This window comes from Cheilinus undulatus, linkage group 13 (assembly GCF_018320785.1).
Source record: "Cheilinus undulatus linkage group 13, ASM1832078v1, whole genome shotgun sequence".
Taxonomy (NCBI): domain Eukaryota; kingdom Metazoa; phylum Chordata; class Actinopteri; order Labriformes; family Labridae; genus Cheilinus; species Cheilinus undulatus.
This window is the reverse complement of record NC_054877.1, coordinates 30,798,794-30,818,451: the sequence shown is the minus strand read 5'-3', so window position 1 is coordinate 30,818,451 and position 19,658 is coordinate 30,798,794. Positions and strand designations below refer to the sequence as shown.

The window sequence follows — 19,658 nt, the reverse complement described above, 5'->3', positions numbered from 1 at the left end:
CTCCCGCACCACGTGACCAGCAACAAACCTCCATGGCGGCGCACTGCACAGCAGGACTTGTAACAAGATCAGGTATACAATAAAACACTTTATGAACACGAACAGGCCACCCTCTTAGCTGCGTGTCGAACTACTTTTGTTTCAATGTAACGGTAAAGTAAATGATGTATTAAACACACTGTAAACACGGCAGCAGTGCTCATGTTGAAGAAAGGGGCGGTAATCACCCAAAACCAAGCTAATACCCTAGCTAGGTGTATCTAGCTGAATTGAAACGAGAGAAGAGCGCTTTACTTCACAAATGCAATTCACAAAGTATTTCTGTTAACCTAACGCATTTTACAGAAGGCTACTGCTGCATTTTTACACCAGGTTTAATTTGAAAGAAAGAAAGACCAACATGCACTGGTGAAAAGTAATGTTCACAACTACAGTGAATCATGACAATATATGATGGTACTAGAACTGCCCTATGTTTTTACTTAAATGGTCCAATTACTCTTAAATGGCAGATAGATACATCGTTGTGTCTTTGTGTTTTGCCTGAACCCCTGTAGTAGTTAGCATATTAAAATGATAATTTTGCCTATTTTCTAATGTGGGACATTTTGGATAATGAAGGAGGAGAAATCTGACTAATTGAGGCAGCGCTATGATCAATGACTCGCATCTTTTGGCCATCAGTCCACCAAAATGCTTTGATTGCACACATACTGCTTGTGACCAAACTAGCACTCTCTTCCTTTTTTTTTGTTTTTTTTTGTTTTGTCTTAATTTTACTCTCCAGTTGCCCCTAATGAAGCTTCAGCAACACACACAGAACAAAGTACACTTTTTATTGTGTATGTATTGAGACATTGCACCTTTCTTTATTATTTTGCTTTTTTCTCTAGGACTGGGTTCCTTACTAAGGAGAGTTTGTTGTATAACAAACTCCGGTCCCCCCACAGCCTTACTGTGCCAGCAACACCGTTGCTTCTTCTGGAGGAAGTGGAGAAGTTCTCATAATGTAGTTCGTCCTGCTACCGTGAGGCCTGCATATGCAGTACCAAAGGTAAAGTAAGAGTGTGTTAAAGAAATTATTTTCAGTCATAAATGACCTGTTTGGGAAGCCTTCCCTATAGCCTTCTTTTCAGGGATATAATTAATTTCATGTTTTTCTTATGATACAGGAAATTCTCACACAACACAAAATTTCTGGAGGTTGAAGTGTTGTTGGAAATTAGTGACAGTGTTTTAATTGCCTCATGGTTTTTCAGTCTTAATTTTATCTTATTTTCTGTGTTAACTTTCTATGTCAGCTTGTCTTGGCTGACAAAAATGTCTACAGGAAGTGCATAATAAGAAGTAAAGAGGGTATATTCAATTCAATTCAAATTTGAATTTTTGGCAAAAGGATTGTTTATTAATGTACAGCACTATTCCTAACCTACACTGGTTAATGCTGATTGCAATCATTGGACCAACTATGCAAATGCTTTGTCTAAGTGTATTGAGCTTTGACTGTCTTCTTTTGTTCTTGAAAGCCAATTATGATGTAAAAAAAAATCGAATGTGTACATCATCGTCCTGCCTGAGTCTTAATTTATTCCAGAATTCTTAGAACTTTCTAATTAAGTGAAAATGACACAAGGAAAAAATGGATGAGATAAAAAAGATTATTGGTAATAATTCTATTGAAAGTCTTCTGAATATAGAAGCATACCCTTTTCTTCAGATAATCGTTGTAAGTCAAACAAGTAAACAAGTAAAACATTGTAATAAAGTATGGCTAACCCATCTTGCCCTATCTTTTCTCTCCTCCCTGGATGCAGCACATTGAGCGGCCTGACTATGTAGGCACTGGTCTAGTCCCAGAATGGCCGGACTACATAGAAATTAAAGGTCAGGAGCAGGTCGAAGGTCTTGCCAGCGCCTGTCAGCTTGCCAGGCATGTACTGCTGCTTGCAGGACGCAGTCTCAAGGTGAGCACTTACTCATGACAAGAAATGTCTTTGTTTCTGTGTCAGAAGAAAACACAGTATTTCTTGTTGCTTCCAGGTTGGTATGACAACAGATGAAATAGACTTCATTGTGCACCAGGAGACAATCAAGCACAACGCCTATCCATCCCCCCTCAGATACGGGGGTTTCCCTAAGTCAGTCTGTACGTCTGTGAACAATGTGGTCTGCCATGGCATACCTGACAGGTAAACAAGAAAATCTGCTCTTAATATTTACGTCAGAGCTGTCTTTGGTTGTGTGGGAAAAATGTATATGCTCAGGCTATGGACTCATACTGCACCCTCTCAAAGTGAGGAAAATAAGAAACGAAGGCTAAGTAAGCATGTAAACATTTATTTGCATTTTTGCTAGACTTCAGCTTTATTTTTACCCAAAGGAAATTAGTTCTGCAGCAGCTATCAACACATGACAAATACACAAAAACAACATTAGAAGTAGTGAAAAACAGAGACATTATAACCCAGTGGTTCCCAACTTGGTGTCCAGGCACCCCTGGGGGGGGGAACGTGGGACCCTGTCTGCTTTGATGCTTTTATAATTAGGTGTGTGTGTGTGTGTGTGTGTGTGTGTGTGTGTGTATGCTACCTTAAAAGATTGAAAAAAAGAGGATCTGTTCATTTTTGAGAAAAAAATGAATTTTTTGAGGTTATAAAGTTGTATATTTACACCAGACATCCCAAGAATATTGCTGCACTGAAACAACTTTTTGAAGAGGAATGGTCCAAAATTCCTCCTGAACATTGTGCAGGTCTGATCTGCAACTACAGGAAACGTTTGATTGAGGTTATTGTTGCCAAAGGAGGGTCAACCAGTCATTAGCCTAGAGGTTCACATACTTTTTCCACCCTGCACTGTGAATGCTTACATGTTCAATAACAACATGAAAACATATCATTTTTTGTGTGGTATTAGTTTAAGCAGACTGTGTTTGTCTATTGTTGTGATGTAGATGAAGATCAGAACACATTTTATGACCAATTTATGCAGAAATCCAAGATATCCCAAAGGGTTCACATACTTTGTCTTGCAACTGTATGAAGGCTCATTATGTTGGAATTATGTCTATGAAAAAAAGGGATTTTTAATATTTTTAAGTGGGTCCTGAGGGGGCTAGGCTTTTTTAGATATGAATCTGGGGTGAATTCTTACCAGAATTTCCCCTCTGGGGAAATTTAGAGAGCATTATCTTATCTTATGAGTAAAAGGGGGTCCTGCTCGTAGCACACTAAGGCAGAGGCTAAAACAAGTTGAAAACAGTACATTAAAGTGCATCATTTAGTGTAATAAAGTGCAATGACATCAGGTAAATAAAAAATAAATGGACAATCAAAGTAACGTAAATAAGTAAGGTAAGGGTAATTAATTTCTAACCAAAGCATACATTTAAATAAACTTTTTTATCCAGAAAGATCTGGGTGCAGCTGTTGTTGAAGTTGGAGCAGAACTTTGGGAATTGCCGCTGTAAGCAACTATATCTGTGATGATTTCCATCCCAGTGACAAATGCTTTCTCAAACTAGTGGTTAAAACTTTGGAATATTTATAACACGTGATAGGTTGAGCTGGACTTTCCATATCTATTTCATTATCTTTAAAGGAAGACACATCAAAGTCTGGCTCCTTTTCAATATAAAGATTACCAGGGGTCAAATCCTGTTCCTGTAAAGGGCTTGGTTTTGATCATTTTTTTGCTGTACAGTTGAAGGTAAACAATGTGTAAATATCTTTTTGTTCTTTGCAAATCACATGCCTGACATGTGTAAACATGGTTAATATAAGAGTTTCTATAAATGCACCATAATGTTTTTAACTGCATGTCTTGCAGTCGGCCTCTTCAAGATGGAGACATCATTAACATAGACGTCACAGTGAGTTTATCACCCATCGTACAAATGCAAAGTCAGAAATAAGTGAGAATATGATCAGAGCAGCTCCTCTTCCCTAATTAATTGTAGGCTATTTATGTGTACTCAGGTTTACTTGAATGGTTACCATGGGGACACCTCAGAAACCTTCTTAATCGGTGAAGTGGATGAAGCTGGCCAGAGATTGGTGGAAACCGCCAGGCGCTGCAGAGATGAGGCGATCGCTGCATGCAAGCCAGGTGAACGTCTTTGTGTCATAGGAAACACTATCAGGTAAACTTGCACAAAAATACACTCTATAGTATTTTTTTATATTCTCACCAGTAATTTTATATTTTACTGCTTACAGTGAAATAGCTCGTGCCAGTGGCTTTCAGGTGTGTCCTTATTTCATTGGACATGGAATAGGCTCCTACTTTCATTGCTATCCTGAGATCTGGCACCACGGTAAGCTGTGACACATAATCCTCCCTTGTATGCATTGTGTGATATTATGTTGATATTTTACTTGCTCTTTATATGCCAAAAAATATTTGGCCAAGACACTTGAAATCAAGTAAGCATTATTAGATAAACTGTTCTAAACTGTATGAGTCACTGCACTGAAATTAAATGGGATAATAAAAGCTGAAATGGTCAAACAATGATCTTACTGTCATTAAGAGAATTCTTATTCCCTCTGTTCAGCGAATGATAATGACATGACCATGGATGAAGGGATGGCTTTCACGATAGGCAAGTCATTGTTTACATTACTGTGCTCATTTAAGTGTCTCTGTGTGAACATATGGGGTTGATAGTGTCTGTTACCTTATAGAGCCTATACTGATGGAGGGGTCTGCAGAGTTCAAAATCCTGAAAGACAAGTGGACAGCAGTGTCTACAGATGATAAAAGGTACAGAGTGGACAACCAGAAATCTCTGGCACCATGTTTGGAGCAATAAGATGAGCAAAATACAAACTCCAGAATGACTGGCTTGTTAAATACTTGTTAAATGCACAAGAGCCTGTAAAGCCTCAAATAGTTGTTTTTCGATGAATGCTTGTGTTTGCTAAGCTTAGCCTTCTAGTTATAGTTACATAGATACACAAAGGAAAGGCAATAAGCCTGCATGGATATAAAAGAAGAGAGAAATGACCTTGAAAATCTCACATTTGCATTGTTTTTCCTGATTTGCAGGTCAGCTCAGTTTGAACACACAGTTGTCATCACGTCTGACGGAGTGGAGATTCTCACTAAACTGCCAGAAGAAGAGAGCAACCCGTGACCTGCACGACTCTACCTCCTCACACTTTTTATGAACTGTTAAAAATGGGTTTACAAGCTACCTTTGTGACAACAAAACACAGCTAAAAGAACTTGAGTGGTAACTGAAGACACACATATTCTTCTACCGTTATGGTCGGAACATTTTTTTTAAAAGTGTTTTCTCTTGTTAAGTATTTAAAAACAAATTTATTTTTTAAATATATGTGGAGTTATGGCATATAGTGTTTGTATATTCAATCTGAGTAAGGTGTATTTTCACCCTCGACTGCAGCATATTCAGAAAGAAAGTGGCTGCTGGTGTGTTCCTCCTACTAAAGTCAATAATTATGAGGGTTTATTTATACCTCTCAGAATGCAGTCTTTTCTTTGCTAGCTTCTTGGCAGGCCCAGTGAATCTAGATTGTTTTGCCAACTTACAGATTTGTGAGGGTTTGGTTGGTTAGGTAGCAATAGGGGAAGCATGGCAATAATATTTGAAACTGAGAAACTCCAAAGGTCCTCGGCCAGGACTTTAAACGTGCCACTCACTCTGTATTTAGTAAACTCACAAAACTCCTTAAGTTATGTATTTAACTTCTGTTATACTTTTTTGTATTACCTTTTAAACCACACTTTTCTTTGAGTTGTCTATATTTGATGCCCTATTATACAGTAATGGTAAATGAAGCCCTTTATTTTTACTTAATTTTGCAGTCTAATTCAGATAAATCGATATTTAAAAACAATTATCCTTTAAAATGACCATAAAGACACACTTTTGCTTATATTAGAATGTGGTGATACAGTTCCTATAAAAAGTATTCACCCCCTTGTTTGAACCTTTTTTGACATAAATTAGTCGTGGACGTTACATTTAGACTTTTTTAACACAAAAAAAGAAGAAAAAAAAATAGAAATCCAAGAAAAAATAGTGATTGCATAAATATTCACCCTCTTTTAAGTAACTGACCTAATTCAGCAGAGGTCCAGCCAATTGAAGCTGTTGCCCCGTCCAGTCAGAGCTTTATGGGAGAGTGGCAAAGAGAAAGTCACTGCTGAAGAATACAGATTAAATCTTGACAACAGTTTGCCAGAAGGCATTTGGGAGATTCCATGGTTAAGTGGGAGAAAGTTCTTCTGTCTGATGAGACCAAAATTGTGCTTTTTGGCCATCAGACAGGATACTGTGTTTGGCGAACACCAATTCTTAATAATAATAATAATAATACATTTTATTTATGAAGCGTTTTTCAAGAACTCAAAGACACTGTACAAAAATAATAAAATACATTGCACAAAAAGCCAAAACAGGACAATATCACAATCAAACAAATAAGCAAGCAGTTAAAGTGACAAGACAACAACAGAATCAAACATTAAATTCTTGCACATCATCACAAACACACCATCCCCACTGTGAAGCACGGCGGTGGCAGCATCATACTGTGAGAGTGCTTCTCAGCTGCTGGCCCTGGAAGGCTTGTTAAAGATGAGTGGCAAATTATAGTAAAATCCTGGAGGACAATCTTATTAGGTCTGCAAGAGAACTACATCTTGGGAGGAGATTTATTTTCCAGCAAGAAAATGACCCAGAGCATACGTCCAAGACGACAAGGTGAATGTTCTGGGGTGGCTGATTCAAAGCCAGACCTCAATCCAATAGAGAATTTGTGGCTGTGCTTGAAAAGAGCTGTTCATGAGAGTTCAAGAGCTGCACGGTCTGACAGAGCTTGAGCAGTTTTGCAAAGAATAGAGTAAAGTTGCAAGGTCAAGATTTGCAGGACTAATTGAGACCTATCCACACAGACTCTGTGCTGTGATTGCAGCATCTACTAAAAACCAGCTTGAAGGTGGTAAATATTTATGCAGTCACTTACATTACGTATTTTTATTTAACTGACATTATTTTGTAGAAATGTGATATCAGTTTTATATTAAAGAGGGATTTTTTTGGCTCAGAAAGCCAAATTATATTGACCATTATTGATTTATAAAATCAATTAAAGGGCCAAACATCAAAGGGGCTGAATACTTTTTACTGGCATGGCTCTTAATGGATGTCTTATTTGAGATACGTTTGCTCCTTTGGCTATCCCTTTAATTCATGAAATAGGAAAAATGCACATCTGCTGCCATATAAGTAGTGCATGACAGGAAAATAAATAAAAATGCTAACATGGGTTAAAAAACAATGCCCATTCAAGTAAACCTGTAAAGACTTTAAAGCATAAATCATGGCTAATGTTAATTTAATTTTCTCTGTTTCAAAGTAAAAAAAATCTAGAAAAAGTTTGTTTAGTGCTTAAAAACTGGCAGAGAAAATTAAAGCATTGACAAAGCAAAGATCCTCCAAACAACTTAAATCAACGCTCTTCAGCTGTTCGAGTTCTAACGGAAGTCTTCTCTGTTTGAGGGCTACTGTTTAGTCAAATCCACTAGATGGCGGCACACCCTAATAAGTGATACTTGAAGCATTTTTAAATCAACACAGCCCTCATACTTTCACTCCTAATGTGCAACAGCACAACACACATCAGACACTAATTTCTAAATTATTCGAGTTCATATTACCATTTGTTTGAAAACTCTATCAGTATATTTAAGCGTCTCTCCTTTTTAAAATCCAAACTAATTAAAAAGTGCCCAATTTATTTAGGTTGTTCAAGGGGATAAAACCTTAAAGCATGAGTCAAACTTTTTGCCACAACATAAAATGTATAAATTACTATACGTTCAGACATTGTTTAAGTCAGAGTTTGAGTGATAGATTGTACACATTGAAGAAAGAATATGAAAACAAGATACCAGGAAAAAAAGCTTCCTCGGGGTTGTAAATTCCAGGCATAGCATCACTGTGTTTTATCTTTTCAGCCTACCTTTTTCTATTTATACCTTTTTTTTTTGTCTGTGGGTGGATTTGATTCAAAGAAAAAAGAGAGATTGAATATCTGACATGGCTCTCTCTGTCTTAACCTCTTCTCTCCTTTTTTCTAGCTGTAAGTGAGGAGGTTCTGATGACATAAGGATGCAGCAGAGAAAAAAAAAGGGGGGGAATAGGATTCCAACCCACAGGGTGTGTTTTCTCTTCCTGCCACTGCAATCTTTGTGTGTGTTTCTGCGCTCGTGCCAGTGCCAGTTTGTGGGTGGAGCAGGAAGGCAAATAAAGGTGGGTCAGTTAATCAGGAGTCTGGTCATATACAGCCAGGAAATGATTCATAAATCTTAAATTTATTTGACCAAGTCATATGATGATAAGGATTACATGTACATTTAGTCAACTTTCAGTAAAATCATGTGGGAACTAAAAGAAATCATAAGCCAAAGCCCCTGAAATACAGAACTGTAGTGCACCACGAACTGTAGCAAACAACACTCATGTGATTTTACCGTGTGTTTGTGTGTGAGGGCAGTTGTGTGAATATTCCCTCCATCATCATGTGATTTATTAAACAAAAAAAAGACATATTAGGTTTGAAACCAAGAATGACAGAATGAAAGCAGAGGGCGTATTTCAGGAGGAGGGGGGATTGAGGGGGATTGAGGGGAGAGGACGGTAGGACGACAGGATTTAGGGAGGAGCAGGGAGTGGCAGGGTAAGGGTGTTTTGGATTGTGGTCATGAATTTTCTCTCCTGACTCTCATTCTTGTTCTGCATGTCAGGACTCATTCCTGTTCCCTCCTCTCTGCTGGTCTCCTGGGATCCTGGTGCATTTGTCTTGAGGGTCTTTCTCTGTTTTAAACAAGCAATTAGAATATGTGATGTGCTTCTGTTTTTTGGAATAAACATCAAAGAAGATTCTTTCCTTTTGTACTTTTGGTTACAGTATCTCTTCAAGAAAAAACTCAAAGATAATTGATTGGAAAATGTAAAAATCTTTCTTTCATCTGGCTATCACAGATTTACCTTATATATTTATTTTTGCATCCATAGACAGTGACATTCAACACTTTTGCAAAGATATTTGTCCTGTATGTATTCCAGACACCAAATAGCCCAGAAGAGAGATTTGAAGAGAATAATTTTTGTTCCCTTTTTCTTTAAATTGCCATGAACAATGATTAAATATTGCTCAAAAGAAACAATGACTTGACTCAAAAGTTTAAATTTTAAAATGCAAAAATTAAAGCAGTGTTGCTTTCAAACACTGAACATTTGAATAACACTGTTATATTAGTTCCATATATTCTCTTTCAATATAGCCCAACAAAGGGCATGCTTCCATACATTTGATTCTACTCAGTTTTCCAGGGAAAAATACATATATTTTGGTTGTTTTCTCAAAAACCTTATTCATCCTAGACACAGTATGATGTACTTTAAACATTCACTATGAATTTTTAATTGACAATAACAGGCCCAGCCAAAATTATGTGGGCCCATAAAATACTGTAATCTTGGCACCACGGCTAACTTAATCATTTTGCCTTCTCAAGACATGTCACAAAAATGACTTTATTTGTTTCTATCTCAATCTATTGACATACAAAAGTTTGTAGACATGAGTTTGACTCAAACCAGTGTTGTTCTTTCTTATGTGCAGGCTGACCCCTCCCTAAAAAAATCACACTTTCTCAGTTACTGCAATTTTTCCTAGAGTTGTGCAAAAATCATTCATTTTTTTGTAAGAAACATTAAATCATGCAGCATTGTGGTTTGAGTCTTGCATCAAGCCTAGAGTTAAATTTTTTTCTCTGTGCCTGAGTGTTGAATCTCAGATTTTTTTTCTATCTGATTAGCTGTTAAATTTGTCCCGATTTTGAACCTCTTTCCATTGTTATATAACAAAAAGGGTTTACATTTGGTTTTGTTTTTAAGGTTTGTCTCTGTTGGTTTCTGTTTCATTTATATGTGTGTTCATTTTTAACACCACTCAGGCATCAATATAGGAAAGTCTGTTAGTTTTGTTGTGTTTGACTTTAGGTTCAAGTTAAATACGCAGGAGTTTGTGATGCTGGACGTACAGACACGTGACGATTACAGCTGCATTTTCTGTGGGTGAGGCCATGTTTGTGTGTGTCTGTATATGTGCTGTACTCACCGTCTGTGTCAGACTGACCTGTTCCTATTGGACAAGGAGATTGATGTGTTGTTTCTCCCACGTCCTCTCATACCAGGTGTGCATACCTACATCTATGTACAGTATGAGTGTGAGACTGTGACTTATCACACTTACCTGGGATCTCACTGAGGGGCACCATGGGAATTCTTGGTTTCCTTGGAAACTGTGGCATGTACAAATGGATGAATCATTTTCAGACCTGTGAAGGCAGACATTTCTTACACACACATACACAAATGGTATTCTCTAACCTTGAATAACCCTTTTCTAGGGTCTCAGTCAAACCACCTGGAGGCTTTACAAAAACAGCCGAGTTTATCAGTTAAATTAGGCATGCACCAAGTTAGGACAAGTAGCAACAGGCCAGCAAGATATTTACAATGACTGTTTCCTCACCATGAGGAAAGGTGAAATGAGGCAAACTCACCATTTCTAATCATTTTTTACTTCACTACAGTTTCAATGGCTTTACTGATGATAACTTAAACGAGAAAACTGACTGATAAGATCCTGGCCCATAAGGATTCCATCCTTGCTGCGGGACAGTTGACCAGCTCTTTACCCTTGCAGGATTTCTTGAGGAAGCAAGGGATCTTGGGGCTGCTTGGCGAGCCAAGTCCTTGTATAAACAAAGTGAGAGCTGAGTTTGCATCCCGATTACAAACTCAGACATGTTGGCCTCTGCCAGGGTTGCCACTTATTTTCGATTCTGTTAGTGATTTTCATGGACAGGATCTTGAGGCGCAGTCAGGGAGAGGAGGGTTTTTGGACTGGGGAACTCAGACTTTTATATCTGCTTTTTGCAGATGATGTGGTTTTGCTGGCTTCTTCTTCCAGGGACCTCCAGCAGGCATTGGAGCAGTTTGTAGCTGAGTGCAAAGTGGTCGGGATGAGGGTCAGCAACTCCAAGTCTGAGGCCATGGTTCTATCCTGGAAAACGGTGGATTGCTCTCTCCAGATGGGAATTGAGTCCTTTCGTCAAGTGAAGAAGTTGAAGTATTTCACAGGCAGATTGGTGCAGGGTCAGCTGTATGCAGATTTATTGGAACATTATGGTGAAGATGGAGCTGAGCTGGAAGGCAAAACTCTCAATTTACTGGTAGATCTTCATTCCAATCTTAACCTATGATCATGAACTCTAGGTGATGCCCAGGAGAATGAGATTGCAAGTTCAGTGGTTGAAAATGAGATTCCTCAGGAGGGTGTCTGGGCTCAGCCTCAGAGACTGGGTGAGGAGCTCAGACATCTGGATGGAGCTGTAAGTAGAGCTGCTGCTCAACCACATTGAAAGAAGCCAGTTGAGATGGTTTGGGCAGCTGATTAGGGTGCCTCCTAGAGGCCTCCCTGTGGAGGTCTTCCGGGCACGCCAAACTGGGAGGAGGCCCCCAAGTAGACCAAGGACCTTTAGGGGTGATCTCCTCTGGCCTGGGAAAGCTTCAGAATCCCCCAAATGTTACTGGGAGAGAGATGTCTGGGTTGACTTGATTAGCCTGCTGTCACTGTGACTCAACCCTAAGCAGAGGGGAATGGATGGATGGATAGAGTAAAGAAGTGTTTGATAAGACTCTAGGGGCTAAATGGAAAATCAGTGACGAAGTTGCTGGTTAACCACTAGTTTATTGTGGAAAAACTCATAATTAGAAGGAAACAAATGAGGAATAAATAACTAGGGAATAACCAGTAGTTTATCAGTACTTATATTAAAATAATTTTGTAGTTATGGATGAACGAATGTGAAACAAACTAGATCCTAACCATTAATTAATGAGCAAAACTTGGTCAAGTCCCTGGGGGACAAATAAGGAAGTGTAAGTTCAGCCAGGAAGACTACATTTTTTATATACAGGACTATTGATTTTTAAAATTTTTTATCCTTTTTTTTGCATCAAACTGAAACTTCTCGCTGTCACTCAGTATGTTTACATGCACTCTTACATCGAGCAGGTTACCAGAAAGAATTTGTAAAACTTCTTGTCTAAGGCTAAGTACATTTATGAGGGCTGTTTTGGGGTCAAATTAGACCATATAGACTACATGTGTCACAAGCTGCACTTAATCTGTAAGAATGCGTGTGTTTTGTGTGTGGGGCACAAGAAGATTCTCATAAACTCAAGTCACCAGACCGGTTCAGGGAGGTTCCCCTCTTGATTGACACTTACAAGGTGGAAAACTTTCTCTCCTGACCCCTTGACTCTTTAATGAATGTGTTTTGTCTTATTTTTAACACAGTGGAAATATTTTTGGAGGAGTGATCTTTTAAAGACCACAGATAAGCAGCACAAGCTGTCCAACAATCCCATATGTGAGGCTTTGATTCCTGGGTGTAACTCCTTGGCTTCTGTGTGTCTCTTTGTTCCCTTGACGTCTTTCCTGACTATACCAACCAAAGAAGGCTGCCACACTAATGAAAAGCTTGCTGCAAGAACATGGTATGCATAACCTGATAAATGCTAACTGTATGCCTCTGTTGTTCTCTGAGATCCACACAAACACAAACAGCAGGGAGCTCACTGTCCTCCACAATGTCCACACTTCATGTGACTAAACTAGAGAAAATAAACATTTATACAACTTAAAACAATAACCCTCTAGATGTCTTTGGGCCTAACTAAGTGTGTTGTAACATTTGCCTGAAGTTAGATAAGCCTGAAAGCAGGAAAAATGCATCCATCCTTAGAATCTTTCACCCCAAAGAAAGACGTAGTAACCACTACTGATGTGAGGTATCAGACCTTCATCTTGATTTCAGCAGAGAGGTTAATATAGACAAACATCAAATTTAATGGTTAGGTTGGGAGTGACTGGCTTGAAGGCCCCACAGTCTCATTTGGCTTGGTAGTATGCTAGCAGACTCAGAAAAGACCTCCTGGTGGGCTGCTTTTAAGGTTTAGACCTGTTTTAGAAGTAGTCACATGAATGATGGCTTGCTTTAACTTAAGCACAAAAATTCTAGCTACATAATTAATGTTACTACATAAGCCAATGTAGCTAAGTCAGCTTTAGCAACCTGAGCTTTAGTAAACATAGCTAAAGCTGGCATTGCTATGTAGGTAACATATCTACATAGTTTATGAAACTGCTTTGTGAACTTAGCTTTAGCTCTGTAGCTCCTTTATCTATAGCTAAGTTAGCTTTAGCAAACATAGCTAAAGCTGATGTACCTACATAGCTGCTTTGTGAGCTTAGCTTTAGTTCTGTTAGCTCCGTTAACTACAGCTTAGTTAGCTTTAGCTATGCAAGCTGTAGCGAACTTGTCTAAAGCTAACTTAGCTACGCAGATAACGTAGATGCATAGTTTACATAGCTGCTTTGTGAGCTAACCTTTAGCTAGCTCCGTTATTTATATATCTTACAAAGCTAAAGGAGCTATTTAAGCTTCTCTGGCTGCATTAGAATGTCTTCAAGGAGAATGAGCGTTTTCCTGTAAGCAGTTTACTCTGCTTTATAATTTGCTTTGTGATTAGGTTTTGCAAGTCAAGTTTTTGACTTTTATCTTTTGGCATCCTAACCCTTGCCTTAACCCTTACTCTAACTCTAAACAGAGCTTAAATCTGATTTCATTTTGAAAGTTTTAGTGTGAATTTCTGTTCTGAGATTTATGGTGTCTCAGATGACCTGTCTGTGAGCGTGACCATCAGAGATGAATGGTCTGCAGCCAGACTGTCTTGGTAGCAAAGGTGGTGCCCAAAAAGATTGGAAAACAAAGAGCTTCAGGAGTTGACATAGCCAAATTTACCAAAAATCTTTTTTTCTGAATTACAAAAAACTCGCAGCTCGACATAAACACAACACAATGTGCAAGTTTATGAGTGAATTCAGTGTAATACAAAGCCTCCTATATAGCCCAATGTATAAAATAGGAATGAGCTTTTGCAAGTGGTGTAATACAAAAAGGACTAATTGTAAAATATTGCCGTGCAGCAGCTATACAGCCCTTTAACTAGTTTACTGCTACAGTCTAGACCTGTTCTGAATGAGAAGTACTCAGAAAACCCCTAATGATTCAGGACTTTATGAATTAAACTGACTTGGCTTAAAGAGGTTTGAAAAAACTGAAGCAGATCTTTGCTGATTCCCCATAACATCAAAAAAGCCTGATGCTGGCACAAGATGGGTGCTTATCACCAAAGTCTGAGGGATTTATGCTCTGGGCATCAGGAATGCTTGTTCTTAGTGCAATGACAGACTCTCTGATACTTTCTAAGATTTCAGTCTGGTATAAGTGGTGGAAACAACAGTTTATCATCAACAAACAAGAAGTTTGGTGGACTTTTTCCACCTTTTTGTTCAGGATTTTTGTAATAATAAAACTGATCCCATGTACAAAGTCAAGAACATGAACTACACATTTTTGTATCAGTTGTCTAAGAGAGACTTTTATTTTGCAATATTTTTATAGTTGGCCCCTCCTTGTTTTATTTTCCTGTTGCTACACCCTCAACTTAGGGTAACAGTATTTTATTGTTTGTCACTGAGCCACTTTACAGAAGCAATTTGGGTTTTATTGTCTCTCTCAATGAGTGAGCAAAGGGATATTATCAACGTTGACTTTATTTTTCTAGCTAGTCCTGGGTTGTCTCTGCTTATTGCCAATCAACATGTCAATATGACAATATCTAAAACATCATAAATCAGTGCTTTTGATCACCCTTTAAAACTTTCAGTGGTTTTTAAAAATGTTAAACCAATAAAAAAAGTGACAAAAAATGCTGAATATGACAGTTCAGAGTTAAACTGTTTGAAAAATTCAGCATTTTCCCCCCTTAATATATACATTTAAAAGACTTTTTATCAGGCCAGAATGAAATCAAACATGTTTTTTTCAGTAAGACAGGATAACAACAATATAATATGTCAAAAGCTGATATAATGACCGAGTGCAAACTTGAATCCCTGAGGGAAAGCTGACCACAGTGAAAGTGAACTTTGAACGCCCCTCAGGTTAGCTAACATGCTTTTGAAGCACACCTGCCACCTCCACAGGGTCCCCTCCCACAACAACTACCATCTCATATTACATCCTCTGGCCAGGGCTGGGACACACTCACACAGACACACACTCAACTTTCTTTCACATACAAAGCACTTATTTGGGAGGTATATGAACAAAGGGGGGTTGAATTGTCTCGAGGGTGTTATAGCACTGCTGGACATGAGAAGACATCAATTACCCCTGTAATCAATACACTCATCAACGAGGGTAAAGGATCTCTTACAGCCTGTTTGTGTGGCTATGTTTCAGATGAGTGGATAAGCTTTCAAAAGAAATGGGATCAATACTGTAAATGAGAAATTCCTCATAGGGGGATGTAAATAAGACATTTGTCCTTACAATGTCACCTGATTGTGAACTGATGGCTTTGTTTTTTTCAGTTTTTGCCACATGCGGTACACAGCTCCCTTAACCACTTTGATTTATCCTTAATGTGTATGTAACATTGAGTAACAACATCGCATTAGCTGAGGACCCCATGTATAACCCCTATGGGAAAAATAATTTTCAACTTATGGTCATTTTGGGTATTATATTTAAATATAATGGAATAAATGTATCCTAAAACAAACATCTGAATTGTTTCATTTTTTAAAAATCACTTTAAAAAGTGTAAACAATGCAGTTTGTGAAGCTAAAACGCAAAGCTAAAGCTATAGTGCCATATTGCATTGCTCTCTATGTTCAATAAAAGACACTAAGGCTAAATAACAAGTTCACGTCCATATGAAAACAAAGTGTAAAAGACAAAGCCGGTAATAAAGAAGCTCATAGACTAATATCTTTTTTGAAGCAGGCTGGCAGTTTATAAGGCTTTACATCATGCTAAGCTAGCAATTACCTAGCTTTTGCTCTAATCTTGGTATCGACAAAAGAATTACATCAATCTTTTCAGCAGGATTTTATCATACAAGCAAGGGGTTAAATAAGCCAGGATTGTGGATGTGGATAACTTCATGACAGTGCACAGCCAGGTAAGACATTTTCCTATCACTAGTTTTTAGCTCATACGCTACATGATGTAAGCTAGCCGTCTCTAAATTTTGCTTTTAAGTTTACCATACAGATAAAAGAGTTAAGCTACATCAGACTTTTCAGCCATGTCTTGGCATAACAGCAATGAAATTCCTAAAATATTGGTGAATTAAAATCAAGGAGCACTGAGGTAGATAATCTTATGCTCAGAGAGAGTCTGGCGAGCTGTTTGTTTCTATTTCCAGTGTTTATGCTTCATTTAAATTAAGCTAGCCACCTTCAGTCTTGCTTTAAATTAACCATACAGACAAAAATAGCATCAATCTTAACAGCTAAGTCTGATCTGAAAAGGAATTATTTGTATAATGTGGAAAATGTGGGGTTCAATAATTAAAGGTGCAGTGTGTAATATTTAGCTAGTAGCAGTAGGCGGAACAAACTTGGTAGAAAAAAAACACAACATTTATAAGTAGGTCTATCTAGATTAGTGTTTAAATCCACAATCTAAAAGTTATTTTAAGCCTTTAATCCATACATAGGGAGGGTCCTCTCCATGGGCGCCACCATCTTGGCATTTTTGCATTGTGCATGTTTGTGTTTCTTATGAATGAATCCATAACAACTTATGAGGTGCCGTTTATCATTAAAGAGAGAGTACGCAATTCAAGACACAACATAAACAGCGGAGATGAACAGCGCTTGTCTGTACTTGGCATATTGTTATTGTCTTGAATGAGAGCCCCCTGGTGGCAGAATTTTACAAACTGTGTGTTTAAATAATCAAGCAGTTTGTATGTGGATGAGAAGGAAGGAGTTAACTGGCGAGTGGCCTTTCTGTTTACAGGGTTTATGCTAAATCTAGCGAGCATCCTTCGAGCCTTTGTGTCTAGCTTTGAACCCATAGGCGACAGACAAGAAACTGGGGTTGAGCTCCTCAGCTAAGTCTTGGGTGCAAGAGGTACAAGAGACCATGACAAAAAAAGAAAGAAAAAATATTCAATGTTAAAAAAGAAAGAGCTAAATTCCAAATAATTTAGGGCTTTTTTGACTTTTCTTCCCCATGAGGCACTACTGCTAGTCAAAGATGCAAAAAAGTGTGGGTGTCAACCCCTCCTGATGAAGCTTCCATATAGCTACTGAACTTTTTATACTCTGTATCCTTCAGGCCTGTTGTTACTTGAGAAAAGCTTAATGTGCAGCCCATTAATCTTTTCTTTATGCTCTTTTTTTCCTGAATGTATGCCGGGCTTTTTGCTGACAGATTTTTCACCTACTTCTCTGATTTCAATATGGTGCTCGGAAAAAAAGTGTATTCAAGTGTTGAAGCTGTGAAAGATTGAGGGTTTGGAGTTCAATGTGATTGTGTATCAGACTGTGCCTGTGTGTGAATTTATCAGTATCCCAAGGCTATGTGTTTCTACAGTGTCATAAAAACACTACTACACAGCTCATTGCACCACACCCTCAGGTTGGTTTGTTTTCCCTTATTGCTACAGCTTCAAGAATAAATAAGGGGGCTGTGGCTCGGGTGAGTCCAGGCGCTGATTTTCAACCTTTGTCGAGTGTCATCTGTTTTCACCGCCAGTCCTCTTCTTTGGCACCCGAGGCCAGGTTGTTGCTCCTCTGTGAGATGAGGTGTATCTTACTTATTGTATACTTTAATGGTCTGCTCTAAAGAATCTTATCAGTATTTAAATGTATTAAAAGTTCTGGATGTTGCACCTTGAGAAAATGTCTAATAGGAGATGGGAAATGCTTGTAGTATTAGCATTTATCTGCTCTACTTTTAGGATTTGGTGTGACTTTTACAGGAAATCGTGACCAAATGTCAATGGATCAATGCTCAACTGAAGCTGCCATGGCCTGTCAGTATTTTTAAGTGTGGGCAAGACGTGTGGCCTTTATTTCCCTGGTGGTTTGTGGAGGAGAAGAAGAAGAAAGGAGGAATAATGATATTGACAGGTTGTGTATTTTGTAGAGACTGCATATTTGAAAAGATGAAACTGAAAGAATAAATGGCACATTTAGGCTAAATGAAAGAAGAAGAGGCTACACTAAAGGGATGTTTTAGACAGCAGAAGCATTTAATCTAGTCATTAATTAATCTGGGCTCAGAGGTTTACTTTGCAAAATAAATCTTCAATCCAAAGTCAAGTTAAGCAAACACACCTCAACACTGCTGTATCTTATCAGCAATAAGACTCACTCTTGTGTCTGATCCTCTGCAGACAGAACCATAATCTTTGCAGCTGGCCTCTGCTCTTACCTGGAAGTAGAATAAACACAAGCTCAAACTGTACGGGAAAAACAACACAGTGAAAAAATAGTCAAGTCACATGGTTAAGGGATTCTACGACTTACCAGGGGGAGATTTCTTTGTCGACATGTGACTTCCTTTGAAAGAAAGCTTTGAAACGTAGGTAGTCTTGTTCTGATGTTTAGATGCAGCATATTTTCTCATGTGTTTTTTGAAATTGATCAAATACAGATAGGAAATGTTTGCTGAAACACAGTTGATCCTCAGTGAAGATCTAAAAAATCTCTGTAGAACCTGCATTCCTCCCCTGCTCTTCTCCCTCTCAGCTCCCCTCTTGCACCATTATTTGTGCCTTTTCTACTGTATGTGGGCAGCTCCTTTTTATCCCTCTCCCTCTCTCTGTCTCTGTCTGCCCTCTTTCTTTATGCCCAAACAGACAAAGCCTGCGTTGTCTGCCGAAATGCTGCACTGCGAGGACAAGCTTTGGGGTCAGCGTCTCATGGAATGCCTTGAAAACCATCTAGTGAGGGAGTGTGTCCATGTGCGGGCGTGTTGTACCCAAGCTGGTGTCTGCAGACGGCTTCTGGCACTGTGACTCATCTCATGAGTCATTACAGAAGACACAGACAGTCTGCTGATATAGCAATTAACAATCTGAACGAGGATGCCAGAAGGACTGTAATTATAAACTTGTAATGTCTAACTTTGGATTTCTCAGTTTGTAGATGGAAGCAACGCATATGTGCAGATCTCAACTTCAAAATCAAGTCTTTGTCTTGACATTTCCCATTCATATCTTTATCTTGTTTTCCGTTGATTATTGTTGTTGTTGTCTGCTTCTTTGTTCTACTGTGGAGACACCAAAATTTGTAAAACCCCATGGATACTGAGTTTATTGTATCTTGCCATATGAACGGGGGGTGCTCCCAAGAAGACGACACCCTGAGAAGACTGTTCAGCATATAGGAACCCTAGGCTGTCTTTTACAGATTTGCAATCAAGGTTTGCAGGATGATATGACTGACGGCCCAGACAATCCAAAACTGAATGCACGCAGCCGATCTCTGGTCTCTCGGGTTGCCAGGTCTGCCATGACTGCCCTTCACTGTCAGGCCTGGTGTCTGCAACACGTGCACTGAAACCTGAAAATGTGGAGGAACATTATGTTCAGCGATGAGTCCAGATTCTGCCTACAGCAGTTGGATCACAAGGTGAAAGTGTGGAGAAGATGCTGAGAATGATATGCTGATTGCTG

The 19,658-nt window shown here is 38.6% G+C and overlaps 1 protein-coding gene across 2 annotated transcripts; it reads left to right on the top strand.

Annotated features, from left to right (window-relative positions):
- metap1d (methionyl aminopeptidase type 1D (mitochondrial)) lies at positions 1 to 8,914 on the top strand. 2 transcript variants are annotated; one of them, XR_005992797.1, is made up of 12 exons: positions 1 to 72; positions 894 to 1,054; positions 1,815 to 1,964; positions 2,041 to 2,189; positions 3,829 to 3,871; positions 3,978 to 4,141; positions 4,218 to 4,315; positions 4,556 to 4,603; positions 4,686 to 4,764; positions 5,050 to 5,236; positions 8,113 to 8,284; positions 8,779 to 8,914. XR_005992797.1 is itself a non-coding variant. In XM_041804355.1 (10 exons), the coding sequence occupies exons 1-10, from the start codon at positions 33 to 35 to the stop codon at positions 5,135 to 5,137; spliced, it is 1,020 nt and encodes a 339-aa protein (XP_041660289.1). In that variant the 5' UTR covers positions 1 to 32; the 3' UTR covers positions 5,138 to 5,947. The 2 variants fall into 2 exon arrangements, 1 of the variants encoding a protein (XP_041660289.1); XM_041804355.1 differs by lacking the exons at positions 8,113 to 8,284; positions 8,779 to 8,914 and having other exon boundaries at positions 5,050 to 5,947.
- The last annotated feature ends 10,744 nt before the right edge of the window (positions 8,915 to 19,658 follow it).

Coding starts and splice junctions, on each gene's coding strand:
- metap1d (XM_041804355.1), top strand. CDS start 33: ATGGCGGCGCACTGCACAGCAGGACTTGTAACAAGATCAG. Junction 1,055..1,814: donor CTGCATATGCAGTACCAAAG/GTAAAGTAAGAG, acceptor CCCTGGATGCAG/CACATTGAGCGGCCTGACTA. Junction 4,316..4,555: donor TCCTGAGATCTGGCACCACG/GTAAGCTGTGAC, acceptor CCCTCTGTTCAG/CGAATGATAATGACATGACC.